The 16,256-nt window shown below is 36.8% G+C and overlaps 1 protein-coding gene across 1 annotated transcript; it reads right to left on the bottom strand.

Moving 5' to 3' along the window:
* Positions 1 to 1,346: 1,346 nt before the first annotated feature.
* LOC129875775 (uncharacterized) lies at positions 1,347 to 15,863 on the bottom strand. Its single transcript, XM_055951017.1, has 3 exons — positions 15,778 to 15,863; positions 3,500 to 3,560; positions 1,347 to 2,909 (listed from the first exon to the last, which is right to left on the bottom strand). The coding sequence occupies exons 1-3, from the start codon at positions 15,861 to 15,863 to the stop codon at positions 1,347 to 1,349; spliced, it is 1,710 nt and encodes a 569-aa protein (XP_055806992.1).
* Between the last annotated feature and the right edge of the window lie 393 nt (positions 15,864 to 16,256).

Here is a 16,256-nt window from a genome sequence, read left to right as displayed (position 1 = left end):
TTGGTGACAAAACTATCACTTTGAAAACTCTTTGTTCCTTTTACTTCTTTGTATTTGCTGAAAGGAGGGATACAGTGGTCTTTTATAAATCTGCATCCACAGAAAAATTATTAGTTTTGAATGAACTTATCTGTGTTGAGTTCTCCATTTGTCTTCTTCGTGTCTTGCTATGATCGCTTGCTCTGATTCCCCACTTCTCGGTAGATATAAGACTAAAATATATTCATGCAAAATGTTTGATGTATCAAAATCTTTAAGAAAGATGAGTTTTTGAAAAGCAATTTGGAAAGGATCACTGCCAGATGTCATATCACGTATAGCTTAAATGAACGTCCTTGATTCGAAGCTTCGAGCAGACTTGATATCTTGTTCACAAATTTTTTTAAGGATTCTTGTAAAGTTCTGACATAGCTAGAAAGTTTTGTAATTGACTCTGAACTCTGATGGCGTTAGATATTATTAAGATTTACATTGACCTTCCAACAATGTCGGGGATAATTTGAGGCCAACCTTGAATTTTGAAGTCGAGTGAAACCTTCTGATGATATTAGATATGATTTTTGAGGTCATCCTCAAAAATTTCTGTCCCAATTAGATGTCTTGGTAAATATCATACTACCAATAAGAGATTTATAGAATTTTTGAGATCCTATCAAAAATTCTGTCCCAGTTACTTTTCTGATGCACCTCAGTCTTGTTTTCTCTTGTGAGAAGATCTTCTTTGAAATTTTGAGTCCCTCTCAAAAATTCTGTCCCAGTTTCTATCATAAATAGAGAACTTATGGGAGATATGATCGAACCGTTATGGCGCCTACGTATCCCGTTGAGGCAGGAATCAGGTCAAACGTAGTTTCCTCAGGGGAGATAAATGAAAAATGGGAGATTTTGAAATAAAAAGTAATAAATAAAAATGACCGAGGCCGACATAGGCCGCCTACGTATCTCATTCTTGAGAATTCAAGTCATACGTAGTTCAAATTAAAAGAGATTTTGAAAATAAACAAGCATGAAAGCGATTACAAGAAAATGATACAATTACAGGAAAAGCTCAAAAGGAAATTAAAACTAATTTTCGTAAAGTAAAGTATTTAAAACGAATTTTCACAATGAAGGGGGCCTTCATAAAGAAATAAACTTTGGCCATGGTCATGGATCAATCTGCCTTTTTCAAAACAATACGAAGAGAATTAAAGCATAACAAGGTAAAGTGACATATAGGGTGGGTATCCAGACTACCATCGGTTTTTCAAAAATAACATAAAATCCGTCTCTATCTATCAAGACGAGTGAGGAACCAAGAGTGGATTGTAGGTCCAATTAGGCACTTGCTCTTTTGGCTTGGCATCTCATATGCCTGACGTCTCGATTATCATAGCATCACTGACTCCTTCTCCTAGACCAACATTATTGAAAGACTCTTGCACTGAAAACGACTGACACACATGAGGAAGAGGCTTTTTAAGATTGTCAGATTTGACTGGGCTATCGGCATTCCAATCTTTTCCAACTTCAATCACGTTAATATTCACCCCTTCATGATTCGGCAGGGGGTTATTATTAATATTGGGAGTGGCGGTTTGGAGAGTGACGACCTCGCGATCAATCAAATCCTGAATTTTATGCCTCAAATTGACACAAGTTTCAGTATCATGCCCTACACTATTCGAATGATATGCACATATTTGGTCAGCTCTGAAGAATCTAGAGCTTGTATCAGCTGATTTAGGTGCAATGGGATGAATAATGCCTGCATCTCTCAGTCTTTCAAACAGCTTAGTCCGACTTTCCACTAGAGGAGTAAAAATCCTAGCAGGCCTATTTTCAAAATTGGGTTGGGTAAGATTGTAGTTATTTTGTGGGGGTGGGGGTACATGACGATAACTAGGACGATTTTGGCGGAAAGGTGCGGGAGTTCGGAAATTTGGGCATTGTGGAGTTTGGTAGCCACAAGGAGCATTTTGATAGTGCGGAGGTAAGTATTTAGGAGGCGGAGTTTGATAACTCGATTGGACATAAAAGATTGGGTAGGGATTTTGTGGAGATAGGGGATAGATTTCGGAGGGTAAGGTTTTTCTGGAGCTAAAATAGCATGATCTTTGTGTCCTTCTTTCAGGCACATGGGAAATAAAGGACACATCTTCTCTTTTCTTTTTGAACAAACCTGAAGACCCAGCTTGGATGGCCACACGGGTAATCCTTTCGGTCTTAAGACTGTCTTCGATGGTCTCTCCAATTTTGACCACCTCAGTAAATTTCGCTCCTACGAGCAACAACATCCTGTCATAGTACTCAGGCTCTTGATTGCGTACAAAGACTTCAATAATCTCTTTTTCAGTCATGGGAGGTCTCACCCTGGTAGCCTCTTTCCTCCAACGATAGACGTACTCCCGATAATTTTCAGTAGACTTTTGTTTGATTTTCTCCAAAGAATAACGATCGGGAATGATCTCCACATTGTAAGCAAATCTTTCAATGAAATGTTTAGCCAAAGCATTCCAATTTGGCCACTGTTTCATCTCTTCAGAAGTAAACCACTCCAAGGCCTCTCTGCTTAAGCTTCGACTAAAGAGTCGCATTAATAATGCCTCATTCTTCCCAACTCCTACGAGTTGATCACAATATGCTCTCAAATGAGCCAAAGGATTCCCGGTTCCACCGAAAGTATCAAATTTCGGTACTTTAAACCCTTCCGGAAGGTCCAGATTTGGATGGATACACAGATCTTCATAATTCAAACCAACAACATTCGGAGTATAGTGAAACTCCTTCATAGCTTTTACAATTTCCTCTTTCATGCTCTGCTTAGTTATTTCCTCTTTGGTTCTCCACTCCCTTTCTTGTTCCTCATAGTGATCAAGTTCGGAACCATTGGTATAGGGCTTATTTGGGATTGGGATTTGAAATGCTATCTTTTGAGGCAAAAAAGGAATAATGGGAGGGTTTGGTGTATTTTGAGGGACTTGGTAATTTTGGGGGAATGTTTGACGGTTAGTATGCTGATTTTGACGATGAGGAAAGGTCTGTGGATTGTTAACATTTTGGTTTTGTAGGGGAGGACAGGATTGAGGGTTGGTGTTTTGTGTGGGAGGAAAGCTTTGGGGATTGGTATTTTGAGGGTGAGGTGGTGCTTGGTAGGAAGTGGAAGCATGATGAGGGTTGGAGACAGTGAGATCAACGATGAAGGCATTTTGAGCAGGGTTTAAGGATGGGTTTTGACTGTGTTCTATACTTGAATTCGGAGAAGGGAAATGAATTTGAGGCCTTTCATCGCCTGAAACAGGCGTGTTGGTGGCTATAGCCAGGTTTGATAATTCTCAATTTTTTTGTATCTCAATTCTCATCTCAGTGATTTATTGCACTAACTATGCAATCAACTTATTTTATTCAGCGATGACAGGGTCTGTCACAACAATATCAGTCAATCTAGTGTCCTCATTATTTCCAGTCATCTTTCTTTTCCTATTATCGAATTTCGATCGGGAAAGGAGTCTTTAGGCACTTTAGATCTCGTGAAGTATGGATGCTCGGCCAGATTATCAACACAGATCAATTCTAAATACCTATACAGAAAATAACTCAAAAGGCAAATATGTCAGTCTGCATTCATAAGAGATAATGCAAAATATCATATCGAAAAGGATAAACACATAAGAGTTGCTTTGTTTGAAGACAAGATAACCCACGAGTATTAAAAGATGACAAAATAGACAGGAATTTGCCTATTGATTTTAGGATTTAGTGTATCGAGAAATATGACTTGCGTTGAATCAAGATCTTCTTGTCTCTTTTTTATGTTGGTATCTCTTTGTAAAATATGAAGGAAGAAAGCAAGCTTTTAAAGATAGAAGTCAAACCTCGAAAGGTTGCCTACGTATCCCAAGAAAGAGATGTCAGTCCCTATGTAGTTTGACTAGCTCCGACAAATCAACCATTTTTGAGAGGGGAGAGTAAGTTTAGTCTTGAAAGTGAAATTTAAATTTAGTAGAGAAACTAAAGACTTTAAGAGAATTTGGCCGCACTTTGGATAGTGACTTGATATTTGAGCTTTGAAAATATAAATAAATATGTATATATATATATATAAAGAGTGGGCTAAAATGTCTTCAAGTAAAACAATACATTTATTCAAACAGTTATAGCATATAACAGGTAAACATTTATTACGTGTCCTAAACAGATATGTGACCCTTTTGTGTCAAGGGTAGGCCTAAAGATTTGAAGGATGCATAACACCATTTGCGATATTCCAATGCCCCAAAACTTATATTTATACAAATATTATGAATAAACTGAATTGGCATACATAACGGGGAAAAAGGGATACAAATAATAAGTCCCACGCAGGGGTACATTCCTAACTAAGCCTTCGTGAAAAAATCTTTCATTTTTTACTTCTTGACATTTCCAAAAATCAACCTCTTTTGGATAGAATAACAACTTGTGAAGTTTTTTTGAATAGGCTAACAAAATAAACTTCCAATCCCGAGTGACAATGTTTATCAAATGGCGTATACAACCTTCAAATTTAAACACATAGGTATGATCGTCCATTTAGGCCGGGGGCCATTTTGGATTCAAGGTGGTCTTTCTAATGGGCCCAATACGCCTTGGGTATTGGGTTATCTTAGGCAAATGCACTAAATTAGGATTTGGTTTCGCTCTATGCTAGGTGGACTAGAGTGGGCTTTGAAAAGAGACCGGATACTCGAGTCGGACAAACTGCGGGCTGAATATTATAAACGGCGTTGGATGACCACAAATTAACTACCTGTTTATTATTTCAAAAAAAGTAATGGTTATTTTCTGAAGGAACGGTCGCATGTGACTACGTAACCGTCCTTAATCCTAATGCAAATTATTTGCCATTTGGCGGGATTCTGCTATGCATGCAATGACAGTTCAATACTCATAATTTTAAACATATAAGGCGCAGATAAAGAGGATAATTAAACTTCAAACATTTAAGCTCAAAATAAAGAAAATGAATTACTAAATATTACATTCCTGAATAGTTAGTCAAATAGGTTAGTCAAATCTAATGGTTAGAACCTAATTATTCCCCAGCGGAGTTGCCATTTCTGTTATGTCAAAAAATGGACGTGGTTTAAAATAAATTCCATCTTTTTAGAAAAAATCAATTTTATTAAAAGAGGAGTCGCCACTTAATTTTTTAAAGAAATTAAGAAAACTTAATTTAAAAGACCCTAACAGATTTAAGTCTTAAAAATTAGAGAAAAGAGGTACGAGGTTCATATTACTATTTTAAGAAGGTTTTAACACTTAAAATAGCCGCTAACATGCGGTTGTCCGATGATTTGAAATTATTTGACTAACTTTGGAAAAATGTGTTTTAACAATTATCAAAGTATTAAACAATTTGAAAGAAATATAAATTTTTTAAAATATTTAGGAGAATTTATAAGAGAAATATACTTGGTATAAAAATATTTTAATGAAGGAGGAATAATTTAAATGAAACAAAACGGTCATAAATATCATACCCAAGATAATGTTAGCTATTACATAATTGAGAACATATTTAAATCATATAAGCAAGTTTAATATGTAATAGTAATAATAGTAGTATTAGTAGTAGTAATAATAATAACAATAACAATAATAATGATGATAATAATAAAAATAATAATAACGACAATAACAAAGAAATAAAATAATAATAATAACAATTGCAATAATAATAATAATAAAAACAGTAGAATAAAACATATGTACTACTACTACTAATAATAATAACGAAAATAATAATAATAATAATAATAACAATAATAAGCAGTAAATAAAATATACTAATAATAATGATAATGATAACAACGAAAATAATAATAATAATAATAATAATAATAATAATAATAAAAATATACTAATAATAATAATGATAATAATAGCGATAATAATAAGAATGATGACAATAAGCATAGTAATAATGACAGTAATAACAAATAATAATAACATATAATAAATAAATAAATAAAATATGATGAAATAGTAAAATAATAAGAACGATAATAATAATAATAATAAAATAAAAAAACAAATATATTAATAGTAATAACGATAATAATGATAATAAGAGTAAATAATGATAATAATAATACTAATACTAATAATAATAATAATAATAACAAAGAAAATGATAATAAATAATTAATAATAATGAAGAAGATAATAATAATAAGAATAAGAATGATAAAAATGATAATAATAATAAATATAATAATAATAATAATAATAATACTAATAATAATAGAGAAAATAATAATAATAATAACAACAATAATAATAGTAACTAAAAATACTATTAATACCAATACAACAACAATAATAATTATAATAATAATAATCATTTAAAAAAATGATAACAATAACCTTAATAATGATAATAATAACGATAAATAAAATACATTAATAATAATGATAATAAACACAAAAATAATAACAATAATAATGATAATAGTACTAATACTAACAGTGAAATAAACATACTACTACTTCTATTAGTAATATTAATGACAAAATAGTAATAATAATAATAATAATAATAAAAAATAGTAATAATAGTAAATAAAATATGCTACTACTACCACTACTACTAATAACAATAATGATAAACCGTAAAAAACAATAATGATAATAATAATAACATCAATAATAACGATAACAACAACCATAATAATAATAGACAATAAAATGCTGAAAATATAAATAAGCGGAATTGAATCCTAGAGAGATCATCTTGTTTTGTTTGCTATTCAAGAAGTCTAGGATATCGGCTCCGTGTGGGGAAAATGATGATTTTATAGAGTCTTAAAGACTCGAATTTCTTAGAGTCCCGAATCAAGACTCCATTTTCGCTCCCAAAGTGTTCATGCAAATAAGAAGAGAATGAAATTAGGGAGATAACATTTTTAGGACAATATTTTGTCATAATGACAACGAAAAATAGAGGAACATGAAGTAAATATTACCTGTTATGGGGCAGTGAATGAAGATGGCTTGGTCACGAATCTACTTTTGTTCTTTAAGTAAAATCGAATATAGTAGAGAGAAGAAAAAAATATGCAACTTTGTCTTTCAAAATTTTTGTCTCTCTCCGTTTCTCCCTCTCCTTTAGAATGAGTACTCAGATATATATAGGAAAATAATAGGGAGTGATGAATGATTAAAATAATAAGGAGTGGGTAAATTAATAAAATAATGCGGAATGAGCAAAAAAAATATAAAAAAATTACTGAACGACGGAAAATATAAAATAATGCGGAGTGGATGGATGAATAAAATAATGCGGAACGACGGAAAATATAAAATAATGCAGAGTGGGTGAATAAATAAAATAATGCGGAGTGGGTATTATTAAATAGATTATAACAGATGAGTGTGTGTATATATATATATATATATATATATATATATAGGGAAATGGGGAGGGGACAAAACATGATAAATAGTTAATTAGTATATATAAATAGGGAAATGGGGAGGGGACAAAACATGATAGATATGGAGGAATTGAGATAAGCTGGGTATCAGGAAGAATATCAATCCCAAAGTCAATCTCCCTATCAGGAGGGACTCCAGGCAGATCTTCAGGAAAGATATCCGGAAACTCGTTGACAATCGGAACCGACTCAAGGGATGGAGACTCAATATTGTCATTTTTCACTCGAACAAGGTGATAAATGCACCTTTTTGAGATTAGCTTCCTGTCCCTAAGGTATGAAATAAACTTACATTTAGGCACAACAGGACTACCCTTCCACTCTATCACAGCCTCATTCGGGAATTTGAACGTGACCATCTGAGTTCTACAATCAATAGAGGCATAACAGACATAGAGTCAGTCCATGCCAAGGATCACATCAAAATCAACCATGTCTAACTCAACCAAGTCAGCCAAGGTATCTCTGTGATGAATTGACACAGTGCAATCTCTATAGACTTTCTCATCTACGACAGAATCACCAACAGGGGTAGCTACGTAGAAAGTCTCACTAAGACATTCAGGGATTTTATTGAACTTACTAGCCACGTAAGGAGTTACAAAAGATAGGGTGGCACCCGGATCCATCAAAACATAACAGTCAAGAGAAGAGACTCGAATCATACCCATCACGACGTTTGGAGAGTTCTCCTGATCTTAGCGACTACCCATGGCATATAGGCGGTTTGTACCTCCACTCGTACCTGAAGTAGTGCCCCTCTGATTACCCCTAGCTGGCAGTGTGGTGGTAGAGAACTAGGATCTGTTCCCCCATGCTGGACACTCCTTCTAAAAATGGTCTATTTAGCCGCATTTATAACAACCAACCCTTCCCGCTCTACATTCTCCCAAGTGGAGCCTACCACACTTGCCGCATGGTGGCTTCCCTTGCGAACCTTGACCCACGCTAGCTTGTGATTGAGAACCCTAGGGTCTGAAATTCTGGCGACTCTGACCCTGCCGATAGTACCTGTTTTGCGGCATAGGTGCACTGGCGGTAGATGAAGCATAGTTGGAAGGCCTCTTCTGGAAGAAGGACCTGTTGCCCTTATTTTGCCTCTGTTCACTCTCATGGCCCGCTAATTTTACCTTCTTGCTCAGGTGCTCTTCTCTGTCTCTTCTTTTCTCATCCTCTACCTGTTGAGCATACACCATTAATCTGGAAATATCCATATCCGAGATCAACAATGCTGCTTTGCACTCCTTCTTTACATGCCTCCCTAATCCGTAGACGAACGTCCTCACCTTTGACCTCATATCTGGGATCATTTCTGGAGCATACCTGGACAGCTGGATGAACTTCAGGCCATACTCCTTAACTGTTATACCTTCTTGTTTCAGATTTACAAACTCCTCCACCTTCGTTTCCCTCAATTCTCGGGGAAAGAAGTGGTCAAGAAAAGCTCCCTCAAATTCATCCCACCTAGCAGGTTCAGCATCCTCACCCCTACCTTGATCCCATTAGTTATACCAGATGTTTGCAACATCCTTGAGTTGATAAGATACCAACTCAACCCCCTCAATTTCCGTAGCATGCATAGCTTTCAGAATTTTCCACATCTCATCAATAAAGTTTTGGGGGTCTTCATCAACCTTAGAACCCATGAATGCTGGCGGATTCATCCTCAGGAAGTCTCTAATTCTAGTGGCAGCAGACGGCTCTTGGGAATTAGAGCTAAGAGTCGGCGAAATTTGGTTACCATTTCAGGCAGCCATTAGTTGCGTGAGCATTGCAATTGCCCCTCAAAATTCTGCCTTTGATATGGTTGCAGGTGGAGTACAAGGCACTTGGGGCGCCTCCACATACCTCGCAGGTCGGCCTCTAGCTCTTACCAGGCATACCTCAGACTGAGGCATCTCTACATTATCGGCATTCCTTTGGCTAGCAGTACGTTTAGGAGGCATTATCTGTAACGTATAAACACATGAATTAGAAAGAAAATTTTATAGAGTTTAATCGCATGAAGTCAGAGTATGAAAGAAGTGAAATAATTCTTAATGTCCTATAGCCTCCTGCTTATAAGTGTGGTGCACAACCCTAGGAATCTTGAACTCTGGGCTCTGATACTATGTTTGTCACTCCCCGGGAGGGTACCCTAGGCGTGGCCGGCACTCGAAGGCCATTTTTGACCTCCGAGCAAACCACCTGGTCCAGTCACATATTCATTCAAACACATTCTCTTAGCGGAAAAACTTAATTAACAAAATACTGTTCATATATGGGGGCCGAAGGCCAAGCATTTTAAAACAAAACAAAACAATATAATAAGACTCCTCAAAATAATAGTTCAACCTCCCCACACTCCAGTCTATGAAGCCTCTATCAAAGTCTAAGAGGTGCTAATGACAGGTCCATGGCTACCAACAATCAAAATAAAAGAAACGACAACAAACTATACAAGAAAGCTCAATATCCTTCGGAAACTAGGAGGACTCACTAACTAGCTGGGAGTGTATGTGGATCTTCAATGGAGCGCCGGTTGATGATCTTTAGTACCTATCTCTGCATTATGAAACGATGCAGGCCAAATGGCGTCAGTACATGGAATGAACGAGCATGTAAAATGGCCGAATACAACAAACATCAAGGAAGAATCAAATCAACTCGGAATCTCAACTCAAGGGAAATAACAACTCAATCAAGTGTCCTAAGTCTAAACAAGAATATGATTTAGACAGGACCAATCACATACCATTCAACTCACTCTGGCTCAGAGTACTATCAAGACCTATATGGGAGTTTGTCTTATCCGACAACCATCACTTATGAGCCAGTGACAGTACAACAAGCCGACGTTGTTGCCGCGTCCATTCATACTTTGCCAGGGCATGAACGAGTCAACCAATCATGGATACAATCCAACCAAGTCCTATAATGTCAGGACAAACCTCTTGGGGAAGCATCCGACTTTAACAGTTCAATCCCCCCTATGTTTGGCAACACAGGTATTGGGTTCGAGTATGGACTATACTCTTGCCCAATTCGGTGCTCGATACTCCCCCCAAGACTCAATGCTCATAAAACTCCATCCAATCAACTCAATCAACTCATATTGACAAGTCTCATTACAACCTTGTCAACTCATAAACTCTATCACAATCAAATCTCTTCCAATCGTACTATCCGATCAATCTTAATCATCTCTTCAAAAGAAATTTAAATGCACATTTATAGCAACATATAGATATAATCAATCATTACCTCCATCCATTTGAGAAATCTTGGTGACTCATCACAACTTCAAGACTTTAAATCGACATTTTAAAATCGATAACATTTTTAGGAAAATAACATCCTTTATCACAATCTAAATAATTAAAAGGTCAATAAAACATATTTAACAACTCATCTTTATCAACTCATACTCACATAAAGGCCCATTTTAAGAACTTTTTAGCTCAACAACATCAACACATATAGAGTCAAATAAATAGGGGACAAAGCTCATACAAACATAACCATACCAAGAAAACTCCATTTTTCATGAACATCTAACCTCAAAGCAAGAATAGGGCACATGGGTGGACTCAACCCATGTTTTGGATAGCCTTACATACCTTAGTGAAAACATGAAGAAAACCTTGTGGTTAGGTCTTCAATAGAGAACTCAAACCTTGAAGCTCTTGGAACACTTCTTGTTGGAGGAGGATTTGGAGAAGAAGAAGAAGAGAGAGAGAGAGAGGAACTCATAGGGCTTTTTAGAGAGAGAGAAGGGGCTGAAAATATAATCTCAAAATAGTCTAGGGTGATACATATATAATTTGGGTAAGTTCCCAAATTGCCCCACCTCAAAAGTTCTGAAAAATAGGCAAAAATGCACCTGGCGCGATAGTGGCGCGTCGTGCCATTGCAGCGCCAGGCCGATTACGCCTAAAACCTTCACACCTCATAGTGGCGTGCCACGCTAGAGACCAAACTATTGAGGCATGTTTTTGGCGCGATAGTGGTGCATCGCGCCCTTACAGCGCCAAGGCCATATTTTCTGGGTTCTGGAAATTTGGCCTGAAAAACCCTGCACAACTTTTAGTGGCGCATCGTGCCAAGGACCAAACTACTGAGGCATTTTCTGGCGCGATAGTGGTGCATCGCGCCCTTACAGCGCCAGGGCCATTTCCCCAGTAGTTGCAACCCAGGAGAAAAATGAAATTCCTGCAGTGCTAGTTCGTCTTAGGATCGTCATATCTTTTGACTCCGAACTCCAAAAATTACATTCTTGGCGGCGTTGGAAAGAAGACTCGACGACCTTTAATTTGATAGGTCGTGGGCCCCCAAATTGTCGTCTTTCAAAAGATAGGGTCGTTAGAAGTCGGTCCCTTTTACGAACTCATCCTAAATCTTAGCCCCGATGGATCTTTTGGACTTAGCTTGGTCTTAGGGGTCCTTCATGACCCCACATCACCTCTAACGCTGCTCAATTTTTCAAAGACTCATCTTACTCATGCAATTGCTTCACAATACTCGAGTTCGACCTTACACGTGTACAAGAAAGGTCCGAATCTTAGGGAAATTTTTTGAAGGGTGTTACAACCTCTTAATTTAAATTAAAGAAAGTTAATTATTAAAATGACTTGGCTAAGGTGCATCACCGCATCCTTAAAAAATTTTAAGTGTCTCAAAAAAGATGCGTAATTGCATTCTTAATTAAAACAAATATTTTATCGTGTCTAGTTTTCCTACTAATTTTGTTTGTTTCAAATATCTATTTTCATCCACAACCTAGCGCACATTATTTAGTTTCATTTTTAACAAAAATAAAATAATCAAACCAAATATTTCATTAGACAAACTGTGACAAAACCATAGTCATGTTTTATTGAAAAAAAAAATTATAAATGTAAAATGATCTAAAATTAATATACGCAAAAATATAAGTTATCGAAGAACTAAATATATATCTCATAAAATAACTTTCATAAATAACCAACTTTAAAGACGAGAACAAGTCCCGAAAGTGGACCGAAAATATATACAATAACTGGCTAGTCTCAAAAGGCAAAAGATGGGCCATCCATACCGAAGGAGACAAAAATGATCCAAAAATGTCAAGTGCTCTCCCTAGTCTCCGAAGCTGACTGCAACAGGTTCGAGCTATCCACAACAGTAGCTGGTGCTTGGTCCTGCATCACAAAAGAAGATGCAGAGTGTAGTATGATTACCAAGACAATAGGTATCCAGTAGGCATCATAGGCTGAATGAGTAGAAAAGGTAAAAACAATATAAAAAAGAGGAATAGCCTAAATAGGAGTTAACATAAGCATTAAAAAGGGAAAAGATTACTACCTATGAGAACTACAGCTAACTATACCCAACTGGACGGCCCCCACAAGATCAGTCGGGACACTCATGCATAAGTTAACTAAAACCAGGACGAACCCCCATAAGCCCGCTGAGTACACAGAATAGCTGCAACTATCAAGGTTAGGAACCAAGAATCTGTGATTTTAGGAGCAAAAGTACAATATCATTTCCAAACCCAGAATCTCCAAGAGTCAATCGATTTAGGGGTGAGTTAGGGGTCGAGGCCAAGACTGAGACCCAGATGCTCGCTCGAATGTTTAAAGTGGACAAGGCCGGGACTAAGTACCCGGATGCTTGCCATAATACATTGGTACAGTAGAGGTCGGGATTGGATATCCGGATGCTCTCCGTAATACATCAGTATGATCGAGTCCGAGATTGGGTACCCGGATGCTCATCATACTAGCAAGCTGGTAGAGGCCGGGGCTGAGTACCCGAATGCTCCCGGATAATTAAGAACGGAGGCCAGGACTTGGTACCTAGATGCTCACACATAATATATCCCATGATGCCAAACATTCTATTTCCCAACTAGAATACAACAGTACATAAAATCTTTTTCAAATGAGTCAACCGATATGCCGCTAAAATTGGAACTGGAGCCAAAGTCAATGATCACAAAATCTAGTGTTGCCGACGCATCATGAAATTTATAATTATATCGATATATGGATGAGGATATTTTTAAGATCAAGGGTAACGCCTAACTAAGGCCAAAATACCAGGCACTAGCCCGCTACACCATTCTACAAGGATCTATGTCCACTGGAGCGACGCCGGGGCATCTAAATTATGTTTACATCTCATACTAAGGCAAACATACTCCACAGTATCAACAACATGCTCAACCAACACTCCTTATAATACTAACAAATAACGACAAGATACACATACTTCTAAATATCCGAAAAACTCGATAACAAGCCTAAAACAAGATTTCTAACAGCTAAAATATACAATCAAACTACCTAACCCAAATTCCAACTATTTCAACATGCTTTCACACATTCTAGCTCAATCTAAAGAAAGATAAACCGTAGCATACCTGTAGGCTAAACACGCGGGCTCCAAATTATTGTGCTGGAGTTTTTTTCTTCCAAACTGCCTCGGAATGTTGCCACGCTATAAAAAGCAGAACCACGATGTCAATATGGTCCTTTAGATACTAATTTCATAATTTTTGGAGATAGACTAATTTCAAGGTCTAAAACGAGAATTATGGGATCCGCATATGAAATTCTGGATTTGACACCCCAAAATAGATTCCAAACATCACCTCAAGCTCACAAATCAGATTTATAACACAATTTTGGGTGAGAAATTACATGGGATGAGCATGCAACAAAAACTCATAACTTTCAACTAAAAGACCTAAAAATGGCAGCATCAAAATTAGCTAATTTCGAAGAAATGATACCCTTACAATCTAAACAATTACACTACGATGATCCTTGTGAAAAAAACCATAATATAGCCTCAAAAATTACTCAAAACAGAGTTATATTGACCAAGATACACTCTTCCAAAATTCAACAAAAATTTATTTCGAAAAAAACTAAATCAGTAACTAAAAATGCATTTTTACCTCGAACGAAGCTTTCCCTCGAATTTCTAACATCACCACAAGATTCCTCACGAAATTCTCTTCAATTTAGACCCTTGAATCACTAAAATTAGATTTATATAGGTCAAGAAATAACTTTTCAAAGTTCTTTAAAAAATAATTCCGAAAATAGACACTGCTGCAAATAAGATCATGATGTTTACCTGAATCGAATGCTCCAAATCAGCTTTCAAGCTCTCCAATGCGTTCTCCACAAAAAATCTCACAAGTTTGCCTTTTGAATCACCTAATATAGAGCTATATAATTCAGAATAAAGGGTTTTAATTTGGAGAAAAACCCAAAAACGGGCTGCACCAGCTGCTGCCAAAATCAGATTTTGGAAAATTCAAAATCTCTAATGGGGTGCTCGGGATTCGTTTGGAATCCGATAAAAATAAACCAGATATGCTACCCAACTAAATTCGACGTTCTGGACTCAATGGATCATTCAGAATTCTCATACTAGATTATTTTAATAGAAAGTGGGTCCCACACCCAAAAGTTATTTTAAGCCACATTCCACAATGGGCCTCGATATTAGTCCGAAAGCCTCGAAAAGCGAACGAAAGGTCGTTCTAGACCAAAATCGACATTACGGAACTAATCGCGCTGTCAGAATTTTCATTCGAGCGCATTTTCTAAGAATATTGACCAAAGTCAATCATAGGCTAACTTTCAAAGTCAAAAGTGCCAAATGGCTCCAAACGCGTATTGATTGCCTCGATAGTCATTCCAACAGTGTTACCAGCCTAATTTGGCCATTTCAGAGTTGATGGAACCATCAGAATTCGAATTCGAGGTCTCCTTGACCCGTAATTCAAAAAGTCGCAACTAACCAACTTAGGTCTTCAAAATACCAAAATGGGCTCGGGACCTCTAAAAATTCAACCAACATTTCTTATAGACCAAAAATCATCTCCCAAACCCAATGGAGTCATCGGAATTCCATTCCGAGCATCGTAAATCCAAAAGTTGCCCAAAGTCAAACTTTAGCTTAAAATTCCTCAAATTCTCAACTCAAGGCCTCAAATCTTTGTTACAACTCCAAAAATGATTCCGTAAAGTCTCCCAAACCAATTTCAACATTTTGGAGCTGCTGGAATCGATAAAATTCCATTCTGAGATCTGTAGCTCCGATTGACCCCAAATACCACATTTTAATACTTAAAGCTTATGAAAACTCAAATTTCCAAAGACTTAACTTTTCATAGGATTTTCTAAAAATCAACATCCGATACCAATCAGAAATGACTCGGGGCAACTAAAAGGAGAGGTATAAATGGTCATTTTACAAAAATTCCAAAAATGACCTTGAGGTCATTATAACATCCACTACTAAAAGAACTTTCATCCACGAAAGTAAAGACAAGGTATACCTGGATGGACAAATAAGCTGGGGAACTGCTCCTGCATCTCCTACTCGATCTCCCATATAGCTTCCTCGATCAGACAATTGCGCCATTAGACCATAATCACAGGGATGGACTTAGAATGAAGCTGGCAAACTTCTCTGGCTAGAATAGCAACTGGCTCTTCAATAAAAGTTAGGCGATCATCCAACTCAATAGAGTCATACTGAAGCACGTGAGACTTATCTAGAATGTATCGGCATAGCATAGAAACATGAAAAACATGATGTATAGCTGAAAATACTATTGGCAAAGCCAAATCATAAGCAACCTCTCCAACTCTCCTCAGAATCTCAAAGGGCCCGATATACCTGGGGATAATCTTACCCCACCTGACAAATCTCATCACGCCCTTCAAGGGCGACACCCACAAGAACACCTAATCTCCTACCTCGAAGTGCAATGGCCAACACCTGTGATCAGCATAACTCTAGTGCCTACTCTGA

Source organism: Solanum dulcamara, chromosome 12 (genome assembly GCF_947179165.1).
Source record: "Solanum dulcamara chromosome 12, daSolDulc1.2, whole genome shotgun sequence".
Taxonomy (NCBI): domain Eukaryota; kingdom Viridiplantae; phylum Streptophyta; class Magnoliopsida; order Solanales; family Solanaceae; genus Solanum; species Solanum dulcamara.
Note: the sequence above shows the minus strand (reverse complement) of the source record. Positions and strands in the feature narration are given on the sequence as shown.

Coding starts and splice junctions, on each gene's coding strand:
- LOC129875775 (XM_055951017.1), bottom strand. CDS start 15,863: ATGGCGCAATTGTCTGATCGAGGAAGCTATATGGGAGATCGAGTAGGA. Junction 3,561..15,777: donor CAGCTTATTTGTCCATCCAG/GTATACCTTGTC, acceptor TTTTCTGTATAG/GTATTTAGAATTGATCTGTG. Junction 2,910..3,499: donor CATACTTCACGAGATCTAAA/GTGCCTAAAGAC, acceptor TTGCCTCAAAAG/ATAGCATTTCAAATCCCAAT.